Source organism: Vulpes lagopus, chromosome 5 (assembly GCF_018345385.1).
Source record: "Vulpes lagopus strain Blue_001 chromosome 5, ASM1834538v1, whole genome shotgun sequence".
In the NCBI taxonomy this organism is placed as follows: Eukaryota; Metazoa; Chordata; class Mammalia; order Carnivora; family Canidae; genus Vulpes; species Vulpes lagopus.
In genome coordinates this window covers 45,271,339-45,294,391 of record NC_054828.1, presented here as the reverse complement: position 1 = coordinate 45,294,391, position 23,053 = coordinate 45,271,339, and the positions used below count along the sequence as shown (strand labels likewise).

Sequence of the window (23,053 nt, the reverse complement as noted above, 5' to 3'; positions counted from 1 at the left end):
GGCAGCCTCACCCCCCCGCCCCCCCCCTGCAGCTCCCTGCTCTCCCCTGGCCCGCCTCCTCCGCCACGACGCCCACCAGGAGGTCGCGGAGCTTCCCCGGGGACCCGCTGGGGGCATCCCCCTCCGTCCTGCGGGGACCAGGAAGGCAGAGCCACGGAGGGAAGCCCGGCCCGGATCCCCGGGACCCACCCGTGTCCCCTCCCGCGGCCCCGAGACACCCGCCCCCCTCAAAGCTCCAAATGTGCTGCTTCGACTACATTTCCACCAAACACGACCATTCCTGCTGACTTCCTTCAGATCTAACGGTCCACTGCGTAAAGCAGTATTTTGTCTTAAAAGCACTGGCTTATTCTGGGGCCAGCGGGCGCCTGGCAACCTCACCCACTGGAATGGGTGGGCAAAGCCTGGCGCCCACACAAAAAAAGGTGGTCATGACTGCCATAGTTTTAATCAAAACAGACAAATTATCAAGACATACGATCTCGGGCAATCTTCCCAAATAAATGTTCCCATTTTAGGGAGTGCAGATGAGGAGAGAGAAGTCCCCCATGTGTGGTCCGTGGTGACAAGGCCCGGGCAGGAGAGGCCAGGGCCCGGGATGCTCAACCTCAGCCCGAGCCGAGAGGTACCACAGGCCTCGGCGATGCTGCCTGCGAGGCCCGGGCGCGGGCGCAGAGCTCAGCGGGTGCTGCGGGGGGCGGGCAAGGAGGCTCGAGCCCCCTGAAGGGCGGCGGGGCTCGCCAGAGCGCATCCGTCGGAGGTGCCGCCGAGATCCGGGTTTCCTGCGGGGTCCGCCGCAAACGAGACCCCGCCCCCGCCCCCACACCGGCTCCTTCTCGCTTCCAGAAACAGCAGAAGGGGTGGGGGGCTCTTAAGGTCCCAGGCTGTCGAAGTGGAAGAGGCAAGTCGGACACCAGTCAGGGGCCCAGGCCCACTCTGCAAGGGAGGGCGCCGAGGTCCCCGGGCCGCGCAGACGAGCCGCAGCCGCGGGGAGGGGGGGCGGCACCTGCACGGGCCCCGCCCCCCCAGGAGCGCCACCTGCACGGGCCCCGCCCCCGAGGAGCACCACCTGCGCGGGCCCCGCCCCCCGAGGAGAACCACCTGCGCGGGCCCCGCCCCCCAGGAGCATCACCTGCGCGGGCCCCGCCCCCCGAGGAGAGCCACCTGCGCGGGCCCCGCCCCCAGGAGCACCACGTGCGCGAGCCCCGCCCCCCAGGAGCACCACGTGCGCGGGCCCCGCCCCCCAGGAGCACCACGTGCGGGGGCCCCGCCCCCCCAGGAGCATCACCTGCACGGGCCCCGCCCCCCCCCCCCCCCCGAGGAGCGCCACCTGCGCGGGCCCTGCCCACCCCCCCCAGGAGAACCACCTGCGCGGGCCCCGCCCCCCCGAGGAGCTCCACCTGCGCGGGCCCCGCCCCCCAGGAGCATCACCTGCGCGGGCCCCGCCCCCCCCCCCGGAGCACCACGTGCGCGGGCCCCGCCCCTCCGAGGAGCACCACCTGCGCGGGCCCCGCCGCCGAGGAGCGCCCCGCCCGCCGCGCCGGTGCCGGCTGTCCTCGTGGGCGCCGTCGCCCGCTCCTCCACGACCCAGCGCGGGTCGCCTCGGCCCCACTTGGCCAGGTCTGCGCCCGCGGCGGCGGCGGAAGAGAAGCCAGGGTCGCGGCAGGGTCGCGGCGCGGGCGGCCGTGCGGCTCCGCAACGACGTTTTCGGCCTCCGAGCCGGGGCCGCGGCGTTCGCGGCTCCCGGAGAGGGTCGGAGAGCCCCGCCCCTGCGCCGCCCGGCCCGGCCAGGCCCGCTGCAGGCGCGGAGGGAGCGGGAGCCCGGCGGGCGGGCCCGGGGCAGGGGCGCGGGGGGGAGGGGCCCGGGGCCGGGAGGTCGAGGCGCGGGGGGAGGGGCCTGAGGCCGCAAGGTCGGGGCGCGGGGGCCGCGAGGTCGGGGCGGGGGGGGGCGTTGCGGGGGGGGCTGAGGCCTCCGAGACGCGCGGCCGGGTGGGGGGCGGCTGCGGGACTCGCAGGTGCGGGGGCACGAAGGGGGGCCTCGGCCGCCAGCGGAGGACCCGGACGCCGTCCCGGGATTCCTTATTCTTATGGCAAAGACCATTTACGTGCTCGCAGGCGGGACGGTAAGTTCGCCGGAGGGCGGCATCGGGGACGCGGCGGGCGGGCTGTGAGCGCCCCCGGCCCACCTCCTGGGCGGGGGGGGGGGGGGCGAGGGTGCGGGGGCCGGGGGGGGGGCCGGGAGCCCGCGGTGCACACCGCGTCCACCCTCTTCCTGCGGTTGGTTCTCTCGGCTCCGGGGCCTCCCAACCCGGCGCCGGCAGCGCGAGCTACCAGGTTCTGTTATTTCAGGAATGTCCCCGTTTTATTCACGCACTAATCCTTTGGGTGACCGCGGAATGTAATTGCAAATTATTGCAGCTTAACGCAGTTCTTCACTAATTAAGTGGATGTTGATGATTCCTTCCACGAATTTTCACGGACCTGCAAAAACTGCGCCAACTCTGTGGAAAATGTCACTGAGGTGTCTGAGCAGGGAAAACGGATAATGACAATGAAAGGGTGAAGGTACCTGACCCTTCTCTTCCCCTGGGGTGACCTGTCCTTTGCCTGTGCTCTGTGCCCATCAGAATCACTGGTGGAGAACATTTTCTGTGTTTGCTTACTTGAGCTACTATGTTCCAGCATCTTCCAGAAAGCGATCCCATCTGTGTAGTGTTTGGTCCCCAACAAAGTGTTCAGAGTGTTTTGATCCCCTTCCACTCCCCCCTCTAAAAAATGTTGATCTCACCTTTCATAGCTTTACTTCACCAAAGGCATGGACACGAACACAAGGTATCAGAAAGGAAAGAATAGCAGGGGTGATAGTAAGTGGGCATCATTTTCTTGTGGATTCACTGTTCCATCTTTTTCCAATCCATAGAAAGCATCAGGCTGGCTCAGTCAGTAGAGCAGGGCACTCTTGATCCCAGGGTCCTGCCCTTGAGCCCCACATTGGAGGTAGAGACTGCATACAGAGTATTACTAATAGAACATTACGCGGTAAGGTTTAGATATATCTAAGTGTAACCTGGGGTAAAGTAAGACATCGGAAAATATACAAAGGCAGAAGCCATAATCACTGAAATTTTATATGAACAAAAGTAGTTTGTACTATTTACACAAAGAATTTATCCCAATGGAAAAATTCTATTACAATGTAAATGGAAAAGGTATTCCATGTAGATAATTAATCAAGAATTAAATTTGCCTAAAAGAAATTGTTCCAAAAGGTAATTTCACAAAGAAAATCTTCAGAATTCATGTAATTATTAAAATATTTGTCTTTGAAAAACTGAGGTAAGAGTCTCAGATATTTGTACACCCATGATCACAGCAGCATTATTCACAATAGCTAAAATGGGGAAGCAACCCAGTGTACGTTCACAGGAAGGTATAAGCAAAATGTTGCATATACATATAGTAAAATATCCTTTAAAAAGAAGGAAATTCTGATGTATGCTACAACATGGATCAGTCTTGAGGTTCACCTTATGCTATTAATGTGAACTTTATGTGGAATAAGCCAATCACAAAAAGACAAATACTGCTTGATTTCGCTTCTCTGAAGTGTTTAGAGTAGTCTAATTTACAGAGACAGATGAGTGGTTGCAAGGGGATAAGGAGAGGGAACGTGGGGAGTTATTGTTTAATGGGTATAGAGTTTCAGTTTTGCAAGATGCAAAGAGTTCTGGAAATGGGCAGTAATGATGGTTGTACAACACTATGAATGTGTTCAATACCAGTGAACGGTTTGCTGAATGGTTAAGATGGTAAGTTTTATGTGTGTTTTACCACAATAAAAAAAATCAATGAGCAAAAGATTGTTGGGGAAGAGTATGAAGGTGACACACACACACACACACACACACACACACACACACACAGAGTTTGCTTATTAACTACAAAAGAGAAAAGTGATCTTTACAAAGGAAGAAACTGAGGATCACCAACAGTGGAGCAAATGGATGTGGAGAAGCATCACCTCTGTAAGATTCCTGCCAAAAGTGCTTAATCTGAATGAAATGAGGAAGCAAGCAGAAAAGTCCAAGTTGTGGGAAATTCTGCATAATGGATCTGGCCTAGACTTTTTGAAAATAAACATTTCATGAATGTCAAAAGAAGACTAAAGAGAGAGGTGACAACTCAATGCAACACACAATCCTAGAGCTAACGGTTTAAAATGGCAAAATTGGGGAAGTTTAAACTGCACTGCAGACTGCACATTGAATAACTATGTCAACATTAAGTTTTTCTGAGCACTGAATTTTAGTTACAAAGGAAAATGTTCTTGCTCTTTGGAGATACATGCTGAATATTTAGGGGGTAAAGTGTCATGATGTCTGCGATTAACTCACTTGGGTCCGAGGAAAAAAGATGAAGCAAGTGTGGCAAAGTGTTGGGAACTTGTGACTCCAGGTGAAGAGCATCTGAGGGTTCCTTGTACCACCTTTGCAACTCCCCTGTATGTTTGAGATTTTTTTTTCAAGATCAAAATTGGGAGCGAAACTGAGTCAAGACGTCTTCAGGATCAAAGCAGTGGTTCCATCCCTTTGTCAGCATCCTTTCCTAGGGCGAGTAAACATCTCGCACAGTATTTCCTGTACATCTATGTGTGCGAGGCTGCTCTATACTGGAGCGGCTGAAAAAGTGAAGACCTGGGGCTTGGCTGCTAGTGGAGGAGACCAGGGAGCTCATCTTCATGGTCAATACCATCTGCCCTGGGAGCAGAGGACCGAGTGCCTAATTCTACCCAAGGGAATGTGGTGCTTCGGTGGGTCTTTTCTCAAGGGAGATTTGAAGCATGAGAAGGAGCAGCAAGCGCCCGGGCCCAGAAGCCCGAAGCAGCACAGTGCACCTGAGTGGCTGTGATGGGGCCATAGAAGGGGGCCCAGATGCCCAACATGAAAATCCTCGTTGGCCTTGCTGAGGAGCTTTTGTGGTATGGGTGATGGAAAACTGTTCGGGTGGTCTAAATGGAGAAATGGCATAATCAGACTTGGGTTTTACAAAAATCACTTTTTAAAAATGTTTATTGTATTTGACAGAGAGCACAAGTGTGGGGAACAGCTGAGGGAGAGAGGGAGAAAGAGAAGCAGGCTCCCCATAGAGCAGGGAGCCTGACTCGGCGCTGGATCCCTGGACCCTGGTATCATAGCCAGAGCCAAAGGCAGATGCTTAACCAACTGAGCTACCCAGCACCCCTAGAAAAATCATTCATAAGAAACTTTGAACAGGGGCACCTGAGTGGCTCAGGGGTTAAACCTCTGATTTCAGCTCAGGTTGGGCTCCCCGGAGGAAGGCTGCTTCCCCCAGTGCCTGTGGCTCTGCCTCTCTCTGTGTGTCTCTCGTGAATAAATAAATAAAATCTTAAAAGAAAAAAAAGAAAAGAAACTTCAAACAATGGACAAGCATGGGGGTAAAAACTGGGAGGAAGGAGATTTGTCAAGGTGGAGAAGAGGCCACAGGTATTTGGAAGTGGAATCCATGAGCAGGTCAGATATTGGGGTATAGCAGAGGAAGTGTTTTCGGTGGTTGGGACTTTCAGCTTGGTGGGTCAACACCCCGAGAGACTAGAATGAAGAGAGGCTGGGAGAGGGCTTAGGTTATGACTCCGGAGATCAGCATCCAAGAGACAGGCAGAGAAGATGCAGCCTGAAAAGGTGCAACCAAAGGAGGAAGAAAACAAAGAAGGCATTTCATCATGGAAGCCTCGGCCCCCAGCAGAGGGAGCGGTCAGCAGTGTCGGATATTGGCAAGTGCAGGTAAGATGAGAAATTGTTCTTTGGATTTGACGAGAGGGTCAATGGGCCCTTTGCATTGAGCAGTTTTCCTGAACGATGAAGCCAGGTCACTGTGGGCAGGAGCGGCTGGGAGGTGAGAAGGCAGAGGCGTGCTCTCAAATGTGTGACAAGGGTAATGTCCCTATAAATGTTCTCCTGTGCCGATGGGGACTAGCTGATGGGAAAAAGACAACCCTGTCCACGTGGTGGGGCAAAGCCCAGAAGCAAGGGGGTGGGGGGAGAAGAGTCCGAAGGCAGGTGAGGTCAACCTGGGATAGGAAGACCCAGGAGAAAGGGTTCGGTTGGACGTTTCTGTTCCAAGCTTGGTTTTGATTGGTTTGATTTGGGGATGGGGAGGGAACAACTTTAGATGGCATCTTGCCTGCAGCAAAGTGAGGGTGATAACCCTGACAGGCTTTGGGGAAGAAAAGAGAAATGTTCTAAGTATTTCTTCCCATCTGTACTGGGGTAAGCACAATTTTATTAGTTATTCATGAGACACACAGAGAGGCAGAGACATAGGCAGAGAGAGAAGCAGGCTCCCTGCAGGGAACCTGATGCCGAACTCGATCCCAGGATCATGACCTGAGCAATAGGCAGACGCTTAACCACTGAGCCATCCAGGTGCCCGCTTTGTCACCTTTTCTCAACAAAACTAACTCCACCACACTTTCTGTGTCTAGAGAAAGTTGAAAAGTACGCATCCAGGATTGACTCTTACCGGCAGTGCATTAGAGAATCAGGACTTTGATTCAAGCTTCCGATCACAGTAGATCTGATTCTGCTGTTGAGAAAGTCATTATTCTGATTTACTTTTATAATTCCAATGCCTATGCTGCAGTTTGACTTAATTCCATTAACATTTATTGAGCTACCACTGTGCACATCTGCTCAAAACACATGATAACCCACAGCATTTCGTTCTCAAGCTGTATTTTTTCACTGGCCCACTTGCCTTGAGGACGGAGCCTTCCTTCTCTCGACACCAAGGTCAAAGCTACCTCAGCCCAGGGTGCAATGTCACAAGGTGTATGGATGACTGAATGAAGAAAGGAAAAAATATTTCTCAAACCTGAATGTCCCAAACTATTAATAGGCTATAAAACCAATTCAGTAGGCATCTGCTGATTGAGATGAAAGTGAATCGAGTTTAAATTATCAGAGTGATTACATATGATAAAGGCAAATATTGCTTCTTAAATCATTACGTGTATGTGTTATGTCAGGGTTATACATACTAAGGTGGGTGTTTGTTTTTTTTTTTTTTTTTTTTCAGTTGTAAAGCCACAGCTACAGCAAACCCAAAGATAAAGGCAACGCCGTGTACAGCTACCTGTTGATCTGTTTTGCATACTGGAGAATCCCCAGGGCCTAGCACATGACCGTTCTCAGTAAATGTTGGGTAAATGAACAAATTCATACGAGTAAAAAGACAACATTGGTTGAAGGAATACGAAAGGGGAGAACTGGGCCTTTGAAAGAAGGATGGAATTTTCACAGGTAGAGGTCAGAGAGGTGGGTCCAAACCAACGAAGGAAAGCGGTGACCAAAGGTGTGAAAGTGAGGAAAGTCATGAGGGGCTCAGAATGGGCGCCAACACGGGGAGCAGCCTGACGGTCCCCGGCCACCGCCTCCTCCCCTCCCAGCAGGTGGAGGCACAGGCTATGCAGCCGGGCCCAAGGTTAAGGCTGCGCACCCCCCACCCCGCCCCACAGGGAGCTGCTGCCCGAACAGCTGCAGACCTGCTAGCCCAGCGGTGTGTTGCCGAGTGACGGTCTCTCCAAGACTTGGGAGCAAATCCACTGCCAGGTCCGGCGTCGTGATTGTGGAGGCCGAGAAAAATCCAGGCCATCCCACCTAAAGTTTAGCATCAGCACAAGCACAGCCATCTTAGGCCCCTGTGAATAAGAGCTGAACTTTACCGGGTAAACTGCAGAACGTCCTCGGTGTCCTCGCAGGGAATCCCATATCAGAAAGACAACGGAGCCCACACCCGAGGTAGGAAGTCCCATATCAGAATGAGAACAGAGCTCAATGCCCTTAAAGCCCCATATCAGAATGTAAACAGAACTTGTGAAATTCCTCCACCCCTTCTGAAAATCCCCTGGACCAGCCTATAGAAAACCCAAGCTCGAGCTTGCTAGTAAACCCTCGTGCACTTGCATCGGTGTCGGCGGCTCCTTGCTGGTTTCTCGGTCGCAATCTTGGGCACCGCAGGGATCCAGGCCCAGGGGGGCCAGCGCTCCGCGGCGCCCGAGGGCGGGAGGCGTGCGGCCGAGGAGGAGCAGCGGCGTCCAGGCCCGAGCCTGGGGTCCGGTACCGCGGAGAAGGCTGCGTACACCGCGTGCGGCGCCCCTCGGGCAGGGCCCGACACCCGCGGCTGGGCCCCCGCGCCTTTGTGCTTCGCCGTCAGACAGCCGCGCAGCCAGACTCAGCTGCTAGTGATCAAACAGCAACAGCAACTCAGTACTAAGCGAGACGGCCTTTCCCATCTCCTCTCGCGAACGAACAGGCAGCGGCAGAGCCCGGAACTTACCCGGCCAGCCCCACACCCGGCGCCCACCACGGCTGACCCGGAAGCAGGAAGGAGACAGCGCCCGGAAGCACATCCCCAGCCCTTAGGCCACACCCCCCAATACTTCCGCGCCGACACCACTGGCTAGGACGGGTCACGTGGTGGTTCCTAGCAGCAAGGAAAGCTGGGAAGTGTAGTCCGCATTCTGCTCGGCCACGTGCCCAGCTCACGCATGGGAGTTGTGCTACCAACAAAAAAAGGAAAGCATCCTGGGGGGCAGCCAGCCTGGTCCTGCCACCCCGCCTCACGGGCAGCAGGGAGTTAAAGCAAGTACTACAACCAAGGCTATTAGAGCAGTGCCAGCTGTTAGGACAGCACCACTTGGAAGCACCTGATAAATGTGTTAGTGGCTTTCCTCACGCTCCCCGATGATCTTCTCCACTCCCGTGTATGCACCAGCTGCCACCTCCTCCAAATACTCCTGCAAGGATACTTCTAGCCTCGGTTTCCCAGCCAAGCTCAAGGCAACTCCTGTAGCCAGTGATCTGCTCTGGTAGAGGTGGCTCACAACCACTTCCGGATCCTCACCTGCAGGAATAGGGAAATAAAAGGAGACTGTGCTGCAATTCTTTTAAGGGCATGATTTGGAAATTGCAGATACCACTTCTGTGCTCGCCTCAATGGCCAGAACTTACATGCCCCCCCAGATAAAATGTAGGGGGGGGGGGCTGTTACTGTAAAAAGAAAGGTAGAATGGATATGTGGGGAATAACCTGCAAGCTCTGGCTCACTGCCACTTCCTTGAACCTGCTCCTCCTCCTGTTTCCCTCCTGGCTTCCTTTTCTAGGCCTGTGGGCCTCACCATCTATAGTAATTCAACCGCTGGATGTGCTACTCGTTTGTGACTCCACCCCACCCTTGTCTCCAGAGCATCACGCTGCACAGCTAGGCACCATGCATGTTCCAATCTACACTCCACCTTGGATTCTGATTTATTAAATGAACAAACACATAAACGGAGAGAAGGGAAAGCCTATTTTTTTTAGTAGAATGCCAACTAATACTGGCAAAATGTTAAAAGAAGTAAAAACTACTTATTTTTATAGTGGATAAATCCAACAGATACCATCTTAAGTGATAAAAATTTATATTACATCAATTTCTATGGGACAAACTGAGAGCCCATGCTTTTTTTTTTTTTTTTAAGAGTTATTTTAGAGAGAGTGAGTGCAAGTGGAGAGAGGGGCAGAGCGAGAGGGAGAGAGAATCTCAGACTAACTGCTGAGTGCAGAGACCCATACAGGGCTCAATCTCACGACCCTAAGATCATACCTGAGCTAAGACCAAGAGTTGGGGGCACCTGAGTGGCTTAGTGGTTGAGCATCTGCCTTTGGCTCAGGGTATGATCCCAGAGTCCTGGGATTGAGACCCACCTCAGGCTCCCCACAGGGAGCCTGCTTCTCCTTCTGCCTATGCCTCTCTCTGTGTGTCTCTCATGAATAAATAAATAAAATCTTAAAAAAATAATAAAAAATGAAATCAAAAGTTGGATGCTCAACTGACTGAGCCACCCAGGCACCCCTAGAGAGCATGTGTCTTCTGATATGATGCACTGAGATCACAGGATCACTTCTAGAATATTTCTGCCAAAGATACATGACCTGAACCTAATCATAAAGAAATATCAAGAAACCCAAACAGTGAGAGACATTCTACAAAGTGGCCTATAATATTCAAAAGGGTCAAGATCAGGAAAACTCAAGGAAACTCTGAGGGATTGGTCCAAGTTGAAGGAGAGCAAAGAGATGCCACAAGTAAATGTAAAGCATTATTCTGAATTGGATGCTGGACTTATAAAAATATATTGGGAAAATTGGCAAATCTCGAATGTGGAGTAGATGGCAGTAATGTACCAATTTTAACTCATGGTTGACCTGTGGTTATTTGGAAAAATGTCTCAATTTTTAGGAAATATGGGCTAACATTCTAAGGGTAAATGATATAGCATGTTTGTGTCTTACTCTCAAATTCTTATAAGATACGAATGATAAAACGCATGTAAACTTAACTTGGGAACCTGAGTTAAGGCACCCAGTTTTGTATGACTATTGCAGCTTTTCTTGTAAATTTGAAATTTGTTCAGTATAAAATGTGTTTTCTAAAAATAAGCCTTTTGGGCCACCTGTGTGCTTCAGTCCATTAAGCTTCAAACTCTTGGTTTCAGCTCAGGTCATGATCTCAGGATTATGAGATGGAGGCCTGTGTTGGACTCCGAGGTCAGCATGGAGTTTGCTTCTTTCCTTCTCCTTCTCCCTCTCCCTCCCCTTCCCCCCTCCCCACTCCATCCTCAGTCACACACACTCTCTCTCAAATAAATACATAAATAAATCTTTTTTATTAATAAAGATTTTAAAAAATAGGTCTTCTCGGTTTGTTGTTGGTGTTTGATGTTATTTTTTGCTGATCAGAAGTTTTATTTTAATGTTTCGATTTATCAAACTTGTCCCCTTTGGCTCTTGGATGATGTGCCCTACTTGAGGTAGTCATTTGAAGAAAGTCCCTGGGTCAACAGCTAATTAAAGAGGAAAGGTGGGAAGTTTGATCTTACTTCTGCAAGAGAAGCACCAGTGGGCATTGAGAGAGAATTGCTCAACTTTTTACTGAATCCACAGCTTAGGAGATGGAAACACTCTGAAAGCTTTACTGATCACTGAGCATCTTCAGTCGAATTTCTGGCAAATACCTCAAATTCAACAGATCTAAAACCCAGCTAATCTCTTCTCTCAAATTAGTCCCCTCTCTAGACTCCAATTTCTGACAATCCCTCAGGTATCCAAGGTCAGAAGCCATCTTGGTGTCCTACTCTCTTTCCTCCCACATCTCACCAGAAACTCACATTCTTCACTCTCTTCATCATCTTCTTGTTTGATGCCACTTCCCTATTCCAGATCCTCATCCTTCAAATCCAGACTGTCAGTACAGCCACCTCCATTTATCTTCTGGTTGCTACTCTTCAAAAACCTAATCCTGGAGGAAACACCTCATGGCTCCAACCCCCCTCCCATTATGATGTAGAAACATAAAACTGGATATCAACTTCTTACTGTTTGAGCTCTTATTCAACTGTAAAACCAAAACAAATTTACAAATCAAATACAAAAGCCCAAAACCAATAATATGCAAATTAACATTTAGTATCAGATGCTGTTCTTTGACTGTTCTGCTGCTCACCCCATGGTTAAGGCACCAATGTTCTACTGGAAATCCCATGTGCCTGTACTGTCATGGGCACTGATGGCCAATTTTGCCACCATTTTCTACTATTGGGGCATTTACAAAACCATGGTTAGTATAGTCAGTCACCAGGAAATTGGTCTTCACTTGACATAGTTGCATTGTTTACATATTAATTCCTCCTCTAATCTTTTCTCATCAGCTTGCAACAAAGTAATTTGGCTCCCTAAATACAAATGCAGATATCGGTAATGAAACCATGAGATCATATGGGAATACATAGTAATAAATCATCATCTATATAAGTCTTAATTTGCTTAAACTTTTAAATATTTATAGCAACATTATTCACATGAAAAAAAAAAGCAACCCAAGTGTCCATCAGTGGATGAATGGATAAACCAAATGTGACATATACATACAAATGTATGTATACAGGCTTAAAAAGTAAAGGAATTCTTTATATAGTAGGGAAAAGACAGTCTCTTCAACAAATGGTTTTGGGAAAACCAGACAGCTCCATGCAGAAGAATGAAACTGGACAACTTTCTTATGCCACACACAAAAATAAGCTCAAAATGGATTAAAGACCTAAATGTGAGACTTGAACCCATAAAATCCACAGAGGAAAACATGGGCAATAATTTCTCTGATGGTCTATAGAAACATTTTTTTCTAAATATGTCTTCTTGAGCAAGGGAAGTAAAAGCAAAAATAAGCTATTGGGACTACCCCAAAATAAAATGCTTTTGCACAGTGAAGGAAACAATGAACAAAACAAAAAGGCAATCAGTTGAATGAGAGAAGATATTTGCAAATGATACACCTGATAAGAATACCTAAATATATAAAGAACTTCTACAACTCAACACCAAAAAAACCACCCCCAAATAATCCTATTTAAAAATGGGCAGAGGAAGAGGTTACGATGGTGGAGGAGCAGGGGTACCCGAAGTCTGTCTCCTCCCTCAAGTACAGCTAGATGGTTATCAAATCATTTTGAACACCTGAGAAATCAGTCGGAGGTTCGAGAAAACAAATGCTGCAAGTCTACGAGTAGAGAAGCGGCCAACCATTTGGAAGGTAAGAGGTGCAGAGACTTGTCGCCGGTGTGACAATGCCGAGGACTCAGCAGGACAGAGGCTACCACAAAGTACTGTAAGCAGTGCAGCCCGAATCAGCAGCTTTCCAAGTCGGCTTAGAGGCGCTCATGGGGGAAGCAGAGCAGAATGCTCTGAGGATCCCTGGAGTCCCAAGAAGAAGGGGTGGCACCTAAGTGTTGCAAGGTTCCCAGGTGTAGGAGTGGGGACGGCAGCTGGGAACAGTTTAGGTGCTGGTTTTCTGCTCTGTGCAGTTTCCATAAACTGCAAACTGCGGCCTGGTGGTGCAACCGCTTCCCCGGGAGGGGTCGGCCGGAGGCAGAGCACGGGGAGGCCCTCACCAGGAAGAACCGCACATCTGCACCGCGGACGTCCCTAAAATTGGGAGCTTTGAGACTCAGCCGCATGCCTGAGATAAAAATGCTCAGACACAGGTAGGGTGAACAGTGTTCTGCCGGGGAAACAAGAGTGACTGCTGCTCTCCTGGTAGGGCTCACTGAAGAGTGAGGGGTGGGAATCTTCAGCTCCTGGTTAGAGACCTGGGTGCCACCAGGTTCACCCTGCCCCATGTTGGTGAAAGGCTCCGGGGGAGCAAAACAGCGCCACTTGCTGGAGGCTGCAGCTGCTACACTAGGTCCCGCCTCCCTGTGCCCTGGGGGTGCTGGTCCACCTGAGTCAGGCCGCAGCCCCACCCCAGGAGGCCAGCACAGCTTGCTTCACCAAGCATCCTTTGGGGGTGGGGGGTAGTATCCAGCTTCCTGCATACTTTTATTCTTTAGCCTTTTTTTTTTTTAAGATTTTATTTATTCATGAGAGATAGAGAAGGAGAGAGAGAGAGAGAGAGAGAGAGAGAGAGAGGCAGCAGAGGGAGAAGCAGGCTCCTCGAGGGAAGTCCAATGTGGGACTCAATCCCAGGACCTCGGGATCACTACATGAGCCAAAGGCAGATGCTCAAGCACTGAGCCACCAAGATGTCCCTATTCTTTAGTCTTTTGTTATTTTTTCAATTATTTTATTTTTAATTCTTTTCTTTTTAAATTTTTATTTTTATATATATCTTATATTTTTTAAATTTAAAATTATAAAAATTGTTTCCTTTTACTTGTATTTTATTTTTATACACATGTATTTTTTCTTCCTTTCTTATTTTGGGGTCTAGTTTCTTTTAACAAACAGACCAGAACACACCCAGGATCTAGTTTCTTTTGTTGTTGTCATTTTCTTTTTCTGCTCTTCTTTTCTATACAAAATGACGAGACAGAGAAATTCACCCCAAAAGGAGAACAGGAGATAGTACTCACAGCCAGGGATATAATGAATATGGATATAAGTAATATGTCTGAACTAGAATTTAAAACAATAATTTTAAGATACTGATGGGCTTGAAAAAAGCTTAGAAGATACTAGAGAATCCCTTACTGTAAAGAGAAAAGAAATAAAATCTAATCTGGTTATAATTAAAAATGCTATAGCTGAAATGCAATCCCAAGTGGAGGCCATAAAAATGAGGATGAATCAATCAGAAGAGTGAATCAGTGATATAGAAGGTTAAATTTTGGAAAACAATGAAGCTGGAAAAAGAGGGAAAGAGGGATCCCTGGGTGGCGCAGCGGTTTGGCGCCTGCCTTTGGCCCAGGGCGCGATCCTGGAGACCCGGGATCGAATCCCACATCAGGCTCCCGGTGCATGGAGCCTGCTTCTCCCTCCGCCTGTGTCTCTGCCTCTCTCTCTCTCTCTGTGACTATCATAAATAAATAAAAAATTAAAAAAAAATTAAAAAAAAAAGAGGGAAAGAAAACTAAAGATCACAAAAGTAGACTTAGGGAACTCAGAGATTCCATAAAGCGAAATAATATCCATATAATAGGAGTCCCAGAAGAAAAGCAGGAAAATGGGCAGGTTTATTTGAACAAGTTATAACTGAGAACTTCTCTAATCTGGGGAAGAAAACAGGCATTCAAGTCCAAGAGGCACAGAGAACTTCCATCAAAATCAACAAAAATAGGTCAATGCCATGACATATTATAGTGAAATTTCCAAATTGTAAAGATAAAGAGAAAATCCTGCAAGCAGCTTGGGACAAGAGGTCCTTAACCTATAACAAGACCCAAAAGGCAGGCAGCAGACCTGTCCATAGAGACCTGGCAGGCCGGAAGGGACTAGCATGATATATTCATTGTGCAAAATAGGAAAAATATGCAGCAAGGAATACTTTATCCAGCAAGGCTTTCATTCAGAATAGAAGAAGAGATAGAGTTTCTAAGACAAACAAAAACTAAAGGAATTCGTGAATACTAAACTAGCCCTGCAAGAAATATTAAAGGGGACCCTTTGAGCATAAAGAAAGACCAAAAGAAACAAAGACCAGAAAGGCACAGAGACAATCTATAGAAACAGTGACTTTATATATTTTTTGAAGATTTATTTATTTATTCATGAGAGACACACAGAGAGAGAAAGGGGGGGCACAGACACAGGCAGAGGGAGAAGCAGGCTCCATGCAGGGAGCCAGACATGGGACTCCATCCCGGGTCTCCAGGGTCACGCCCTGGGCTGAAAGTCGCACTAAACCACTGCGCCACCAGGGCCACCCAGAAACAGTGACTTTAGAGGTAAGACAATGGCACTATATTTATATCTTTCAATAATTACTCTGAATGTAAATTGTAAATGGAATAAATGCTCCAATCAAAAGGCATAAGGTATTAGAATGGATTAAAAAAAGTTGGCGTAGCCATCCTTGTATTAGACAAATTAGATTTTAAACTAAAGAATGTAATAAGAGATAAGCAAGGACACTATATTATAATAAAGGGGTCTACCCAACAAGAAGATCTAATAATTGTAAATATTTATGCCCCTAACTTGGGAGCAGCCAAATATATAAATCAGTAAATAATAAACTTAAACTCATTGATCATAATACAACAATAGTAGGGGACTTGAACACCCCACTCACAGCAATGGACAGATGACCTAAGCAGAAGCTCAACAAGGGAACAAGTGTTTTGAATGACACACTGGACCAGATGGATTTCACAGATATATTCAGAGCATTTCATCCTAAAGCAGAATATTTTTTAAGCACACATAGAACATTCTCCAGAATAGATCACATGCAGAGTCACAACCCAGAATTCAATCAGTACAAAAAGACTGTGATCATACCATGCATCCTTTCAGACCACAATGCTTTAAAACTTGAAGTCAACCATAAGAAAAAATTTGGAAGGACTACAAATACATGGAGTTTTAAAAACACCCTACTAAAGAATAAATAGGTAAACCAGGAAATTAAAGAATTAAAAAAAAAATACATGGAAGCAAATGAAAATGAAAACATGACAGTTTAAAACCTTTGGGATGCAGCAAAAGTTTCCTAAGAGGAAAATATATAGCAATACAGGCCTTCCTCAAGAAGCAAGAAAAATCTCATATACACAATCTAACTTTACGTCTAAAGGAGCTGGAAAAAGAACAGCAAATAAAGCCTAAATGCAGCAGGAAAAGAGAAATAATAAAGATTAGAGTATAAATCAATGTTAAATTAAAAAAAAAGACAAGGAAACAGATCAACAAACTAGGAGTTTGTTCTTTGAAAGGATTAACAAGACTGATAAACCCCCTATCAAAAAGAAAAGAGAAATGGCCCAAATAAATAAAATCATGAATGAAAGAGATCACAACCAACACTGAAGAAATACAATTATAAGAGAATATTATGAGCAATTACATACCAACAAATTAGGTGATCTGGAAGAAATGGATACATTCCTAGAAACATCTAAACTACCAAAACTGAAACAGGAAGAAATAGAAAATCCAAACAGAGACATAACCAGCAAAGAAATTGAATCACTAATCAAAAATCTCCCAACAAACAAGAGTCCAGGTCCAGATGGCTTCCTGGGGGGAATTCTAACAAACATTTAAATAATTAACACCTATTCTTCTGAAACTGCTCCAAAAACAGAGATGAAGGAAAGCTTCCAAACTCTTTCTATGAGGCCAGTATTACCTAGATCCCAAAACCACACAGAGACCCCACAAAAAGGAGAATTCCAGAACAATATCACTGATAAACATGGACGCAAAAATTTTCAGCACGACACTAGCTAATAGGATCCAACAGTACATTAAAAGGATTATTTCCCACGACCAAGTGGGATTTATTCCTTGGCTGCAGGGGTGGTTCAACATCTGCAAAGCAATAAACATGATACACCACATTAATAAAAGAGAGGATAAGATCCTCTCAATAGATGAAGAAAAAGCATGTGACAAAATATGGCATCCTTTATTAAAATCCTCCACAATGTAGGGGTAGAGGGACATACCTCAACATCATAAAGGCCATCTATGAAAGATCCACAGCTAACATCATCTTCAGTGGGGAAAAACCGGACTTTTCCCCTACAGTCGGAACACGACGGGGATGTCCACTCTCAACACTGTTGTTCAACAGAGTACTAGAAGTCCTGGCCTCAGCAATCAGACAAGAAGAAGAAATAAAAGGCATCCAAATCAGCAAAGAAGTCAAACTTTCACTCTTCACAGAAGATATGATATCTGTGTAGAAAACTTGAAAGACTCCACCAAAAAATTGCTAGAACTGATACAGGAATTCGGCAACGTTGCAGGATATAAAATCAACGCACAGAAGTCTACACACTAACAAGCAGCAGAAAGAGAAATCCTTTGCTTTGGCTTCTCCCATCTGAAAAACACTCTTCCTTCAGCTTATATTATCCAATGCTTCCATTCGTTAAGTCCCTTCTCTTCACACAAAAGCCCAGACTCAAGGACTTCTCCCAACACCAAAGGGTGTCAATACTCTTCTTTCAGAATTAGTCACACCTTTTAATTGTATCACTCACTTATTCTCTCACTCAACATTTATCGAGTGTGTGTCATATGTATGACCATGTGCTAGCCCCTGAATCGAGTGTTATGTCTTCTGCTTTTTATCTCTCTCGTAGCCCCTTGTACTTTTCACACGTTTACTGCAGTGGTTTGGATGATGCTTTAACGGCTTGTCCTTCACATGCCACATAGGGACAGCAAATTTTAAACTACTGAAATAAAAAATAGTATAAACGTAGGACTTGCCTAAAGTACCAGGATGTTTGACTGATGGTGGTAGGTTGTTTTCTGTAAGTCTTAAAAAGCATCTGTCGGTACTATTAGGGTTTGAGGATTGAGCTCAATAGGGATTATGTAGTAGGAGATCTTAGTCCTTGTTATTGGAAGTTTCTATGACAATAGCAGTAATGCCATTGGTCATGAATGCCTGTGATGAGAGCATCAAGAACAGGTACTATCTCCAAAGTTCCCCTTAAATATGATTTACCTAACAGACATCTGCACAAACACAAATAACTTTATTTACATGTTAGAACAGTGTTTGAGTAGACACTGTTTTAAGGACACTTAATACAATCAATTTCTTGAACTCAGATTTGAGTTTTCAAAAAAAACTATATTCAAGCTCTGGGTATTTTACAGAATTTTGCATGTAGCCCACTTCTTTCTGCACAAAGGTAAAATACTATTTGTATTTGCTTAATTCCCCATATTTTGCTGTTTCAACATGATCTTGTAACCACCAGTCATTTCATTGTTAGTCTAAGCTTATATTTCTTTCACTCTCAGCTTTTTTTTTTTTTTTTTTTTTTTTTTGAGCTCATTTTCTCTCTTTATGTTCTCGAGTATAGCTTCGAGGTGCCGGGTATTCCTTTCCAAGGTCCACAACAATTACCTCCCTAGAAAATGTCACTCCTTTTAAAGGTCTTTTCTGGTTTTCAACAACTGAATGAGTTTTAGTGAGAGGTATGGGTGGTTTTTGGATATCGTCATCCTGCAAGAGAATGGAACAAACAGTATAAATGATCAATTTATGAAGGCAACAAGTTCCGCTTTAAAAAACATTATATTTTTTAATTTCGTTTATATTCTAAATTAAATATAGAAACATTGTGAGAAACATAAGATGTGTTTCTAAATGATACAGGAAAGCAGTGATAATCCATCATGATCTCATTTTCATATTTCTATGGTTATAAAAGAGCCCCCTGAACCATCTTTCTGCCTCTGGGCATGGGCCTTGTGTTGAGGGAAGATGTGAACTGTTCCTATCATAGGGTCCCGACAGGGAGCTCAAGAAGGTCCAGGCAATGTTTGTGTGCTGTTGTACAAGGAGCCTGGAACCAGAACAGGGACATGGGGTCTGATCCTGAGCTTGGCCCCGGTGGAGGAATGACCTTGCACAATTCATCCCATTTTCTCATTTGTAACATGAGAAGCCTGGATCCCTAGATGATCTCCAAGGACTCCGCCAGCTCTAAAATCCTGGGATTCTGAGAAAAGCAAAATGAAGGGGAATCATTAAGACCACCACAAATGTAAGAGTGAAGAATGAGCAAGTATCTAGATTTGGATGGAATACATGACTAGTTTAATAACATGAACTAAGAAGAATGGTTTAGATGATTGCAGACATTGTGCTCCTTCTAGAAACAAACTTAAGTTTCAAGCAAGACTAGCTCATTGCACCTAGCCAAATTATTTACCACTTTTTCAATGAAAGGAATTCTGAGTTGGACCTTGGGAGGAGAAAAGCCCATCACCTCTTCGCCATTCCCTTTAACATTCTCTTGCTTCTCTTTCATTTTGTCTTCCTCGTCTTCCATCTCTTTGTTTTCTAAGGGTGTGTCCGCCACGTCTTTACTCCGTCTCTGGACAAGAATGCCAGGCCTCGTGGGTGCATTCAAGTCCATGATTTGTGTTACATGAGTCCTAGATAATCAGCAGGATTTTAAAAATTCATGCATGTTAGCCACCATTATCACACCCCAAAATGGCTTTCTATCATATTCTACGATACAGACTTACTTTTCTTGGTTTCCTGTATTGTTTGTTTCCACATTAGCAGCAGCTACACATTCTTCACCTCCATTACCATCTGTACAAGGAACTTTTTCTGTCTCTTCAACTTTGCTTTGGGAACTGAAAACAAATAAGTAGAAAATTCAGAAGAGAATGGTCGTGATTTACTTGGTAGGGAACTTCACTTTTAAACAGGAAATTAGAATTTCTAAAATTCTGAAGTGGAAAAAGTAAATAGCTATAGCATTATTTGCTCTATTTTAAATTGATTTATATTATTTCTAGATACATTTGCTAGTGTGACTTGAAATCTGATCCCAATTTATCAGCATGGATTTATACCATTTATATAAAAAAACCACCAATAAAAGGAGGATGCAAACGAAGCAAATTAGAAGGAGGATGAAGAAAGTGATTGCTGTGGTTTCAAAGCTCATAGGCTTAGCTAGAAGACTTGTCCACTCTCACAATCACAGGTTGTACAAATATTCTTTTCCAGCTTAGTTTGAATGTAGTTTTCTTGTTCTTTAACTTTTCTAGAAACAGAAGAATAAAAGGCTATTTTTCATTGTTGTTCTTTTGATCAGCTTCATAAAAGATGCTGTGCTTGTTTCGATGAAGTTGACTCACACTGGCTAATTTCTCTCCATAAATGTGGTGGGGTCTGAGGTGGTTAGAGGGGAGACTGAGCTGGGACACGTGTGATCACTCAGCTCATCTCCCCTCACCCCAAAAACTATCAGAATCCAGAGGAAAGGAATTGGAGCAGCTGGAGCCAAGCCCAGCTCCCCATTCTTTTCTCTTCAGTGACATCATAGAATCATAGAACGGTTTAGTTAGAAAGACCAGAGTGTCAGCCCAACCCTATCTGTTGCCTGGAATTAGGAGAACTAAAAAACTCTCCTCTGGGTTGCCATCTCGCTGTCCTCTCCTATCAGAGGGCTGGGGTGAAGGCCATGTGGCACCATCCTGGCCACTCTTCGGACGAGGATTTTCTTCCTGCTTTCCAAACACCAGGTTTCCTTTCTTAACCCGAGCCTGTTTCTCTTACTGCTTCTTTCACAGACAATGAACAACTAGTCCCACTTCCTTTTTTAAAAACATATTTTATTTATTTATTCATGAGAGACACACACAGAGAGAGGCAGAGACACAGGCAGAGGGAGAAGTAGGCTTCACTCAGGGAGCTCGATGTGGGACTCGATCCCAGGACTCCAGGATCACAACCTGGGCCTAAGGCAGGTGCTAAACCACTGAGCCACCCAGGCGTCCCATTCCCACTTCCTTCTTATGAAATCCCTCTCAATAGTAATCAACTTACCCCCTAATGGATGCTCTCCAAACTAAAGAGCCCATGTCCTTCTAATACTATATCACTGGACCCACTTCCTGGACAAATAAGCAAACTGGTAACTCCAGAAGCCGTGGCTGAGGAAGCAGGAGCAGAGCAAGATGAGCAGAGTCAAGATGACCCCACTTCCAACCTAACTTTCAGGTCAGTGAGTGATGCCCATGACAGGAAGGGGGAGGGAGGAGCTAGGGTTTTCTGAGAAGCAAAGGAAGGTACAATGGAAAATGGTAGCTGCTGCAAACCACATCTTAAAAAATGAGAAAATGAGCCCTGGGGGTCTCTGGGCTGCAGCCACACTGGCTCTCTTTCAGAAGGGCAAGGACTGTGGTGTTATACCTTTGGATACTCCACCAGGTCAGGACCTACGAATCCCATAAATGTTGAATGGATGGGTCTGTGTGTGGCATGTATGTAAGCACAAGTGAGAGCTTGTTGGAGGGCTCAGGCCATGCCTGATTTTTACGAACATGTCAACATCTGAGCCACTCCTGGAAGAGTGAACAGAATTTACAGATGCCTCCTCAAGGCTCCCAGATGAAGACTCAGAATCCATCTCATTCTCCTTACTCTATACTGCTGCTAGACTAAGACTTTTAGGACCCAAATCTTCCCATGTCTCATGTACACATAAAGGATTTTTCTGAGAGATGGGAATATTTTAGATCTACTGTTGGCTACACAGATCTAGACGTATGTAAAAACCCCCAAAACTGTATCCTTAAGACTAGTGTATCTTGTGTCATCTACTGCATGGATATTATACTGAATAGAAATGGAAAAGGGGCCCTATCCCCATACTGAGTTTGAGTACCTGTGGTTCCATGAGTAGTGCTGGACTGCAGTGCACCGCTGCTAGTGGGTCCTGTCTCCAAGACTATTTACCAGACACAGTCTGAGGCCAGAGACCTTTAGCAAAAAGTAAGGGCTGATAAGACTATCATAAGGGCGTTCCTTCCCTGAATATGACTTGGGAATCAATGTCTTAAATTTATTTATAGTTAACATAATTCTGAAAAGTGGAAGGTTATCCGACTTTGCTCCCTAAATAACATTTTAAATGCACTGCTGCACTGTAAGTCTGTGATACCATGATATTCAAAGATGGGTTCCAGAGCCTAACAAAGTACACCTGGCACATAGGTGTGTGCTCAAAATTATATGATGGTGGGAAATTACAACCAATTCTACTGAAATAAAAAATATTCTAAGAGAGTACTATGAACAATTAAATGCTGACAAACTGAATAACTCAGATGAAATGGGAAACTTTCTAGAAACACAAAACCTGTTAAGACAGAATCATGAAGATACAGGAAATCTGCATAGAACGATAAGGAGACTGAATCAATAATCAAAACCTCCCAACAGGGATCCCTGGGTGGCGCAGTGGTTTGGCGCCTGCCTTTGGCCCAGGGCGCGATCCTGGAGACCCAGGATCGAGTCCCATGTCGGGCTCCCGGTGCATGGAGCCTGCTTCTCCTCCCTCTGCCTGTGTCTCTGCCTCTCTCTCTCTCTCTGTGACTATCATAAATAAAATAAAATTCTTAAAAAAAAAAAACAAAAAAAAACAAAAAAAAACCTCCCAACAAAGAAAATCCCTGGACCAGATGTTTTCACAAAGGAATGTTATCAAACATCTAAAGAACTAACCAATCTTTTTCAAATTCTCCAAACAACTGAAAAAAGGGAAACACTTTGTAACTCATTCTATGAGGCCAGCATTACCCTGATACCAAAGCCAAAGACACTACCAAAAAAAAAAAAAAAAAAAAGCTAAAAGACTGATATCCCTTATGAAGACTAAGGCAAAAATCCTCAACAAAGTACTAGCAAACTGAATTTAGCAGCATATTAAAAGGATTAAACACCATGACAAAGTGGAGTTTATTCCACAAATGCAAGGATGATTCAACATACAAAAATCTATGTAATACACCACATTAAGAGAATGAACAGGAGAAAAACATATGATCATCTCAACTGATTCAGGAAAGGCATTTGGCATCATTTAACATCCTTTTCATGATGAAAAACATCAAACTAGGAATAGAAGGAAACTACCCCAATATAATAAAGGCAATTTATAGAAACCCGCAGCTAACATCATACTCAACGGTGAAAAAGTATTTTCAAAACATTTGTCTGATAA

At 45.8% G+C, this 23,053-nt stretch overlaps 1 protein-coding gene across 1 annotated transcript in view; it reads right to left on the bottom strand.

Annotated features, from left to right (window-relative positions):
* Positions 1–18,203: 18,203 nt before the first annotated feature.
* The window catches only part of C5H2orf74 (chromosome 5 C2orf74 homolog), a 30,324-nt gene continuing 25,474 nt past the window's right edge, over positions 18,204–23,053 (bottom strand). Inside the window, exons 2-4 of the mRNA XM_041757422.1 lie at positions 19,560–19,673; positions 19,295–19,463; positions 18,204–18,525 (exon numbers count right to left, since the gene is read on the bottom strand). Coding sequence (XP_041613356.1) covers positions 18,352–18,525; positions 19,295–19,463; positions 19,560–19,673 — 457 coding nt within the window. The 3' untranslated portion in view covers positions 18,204–18,351. The remainder of the gene's footprint in view (positions 18,526–19,294; positions 19,464–19,559; positions 19,674–23,053) is intronic.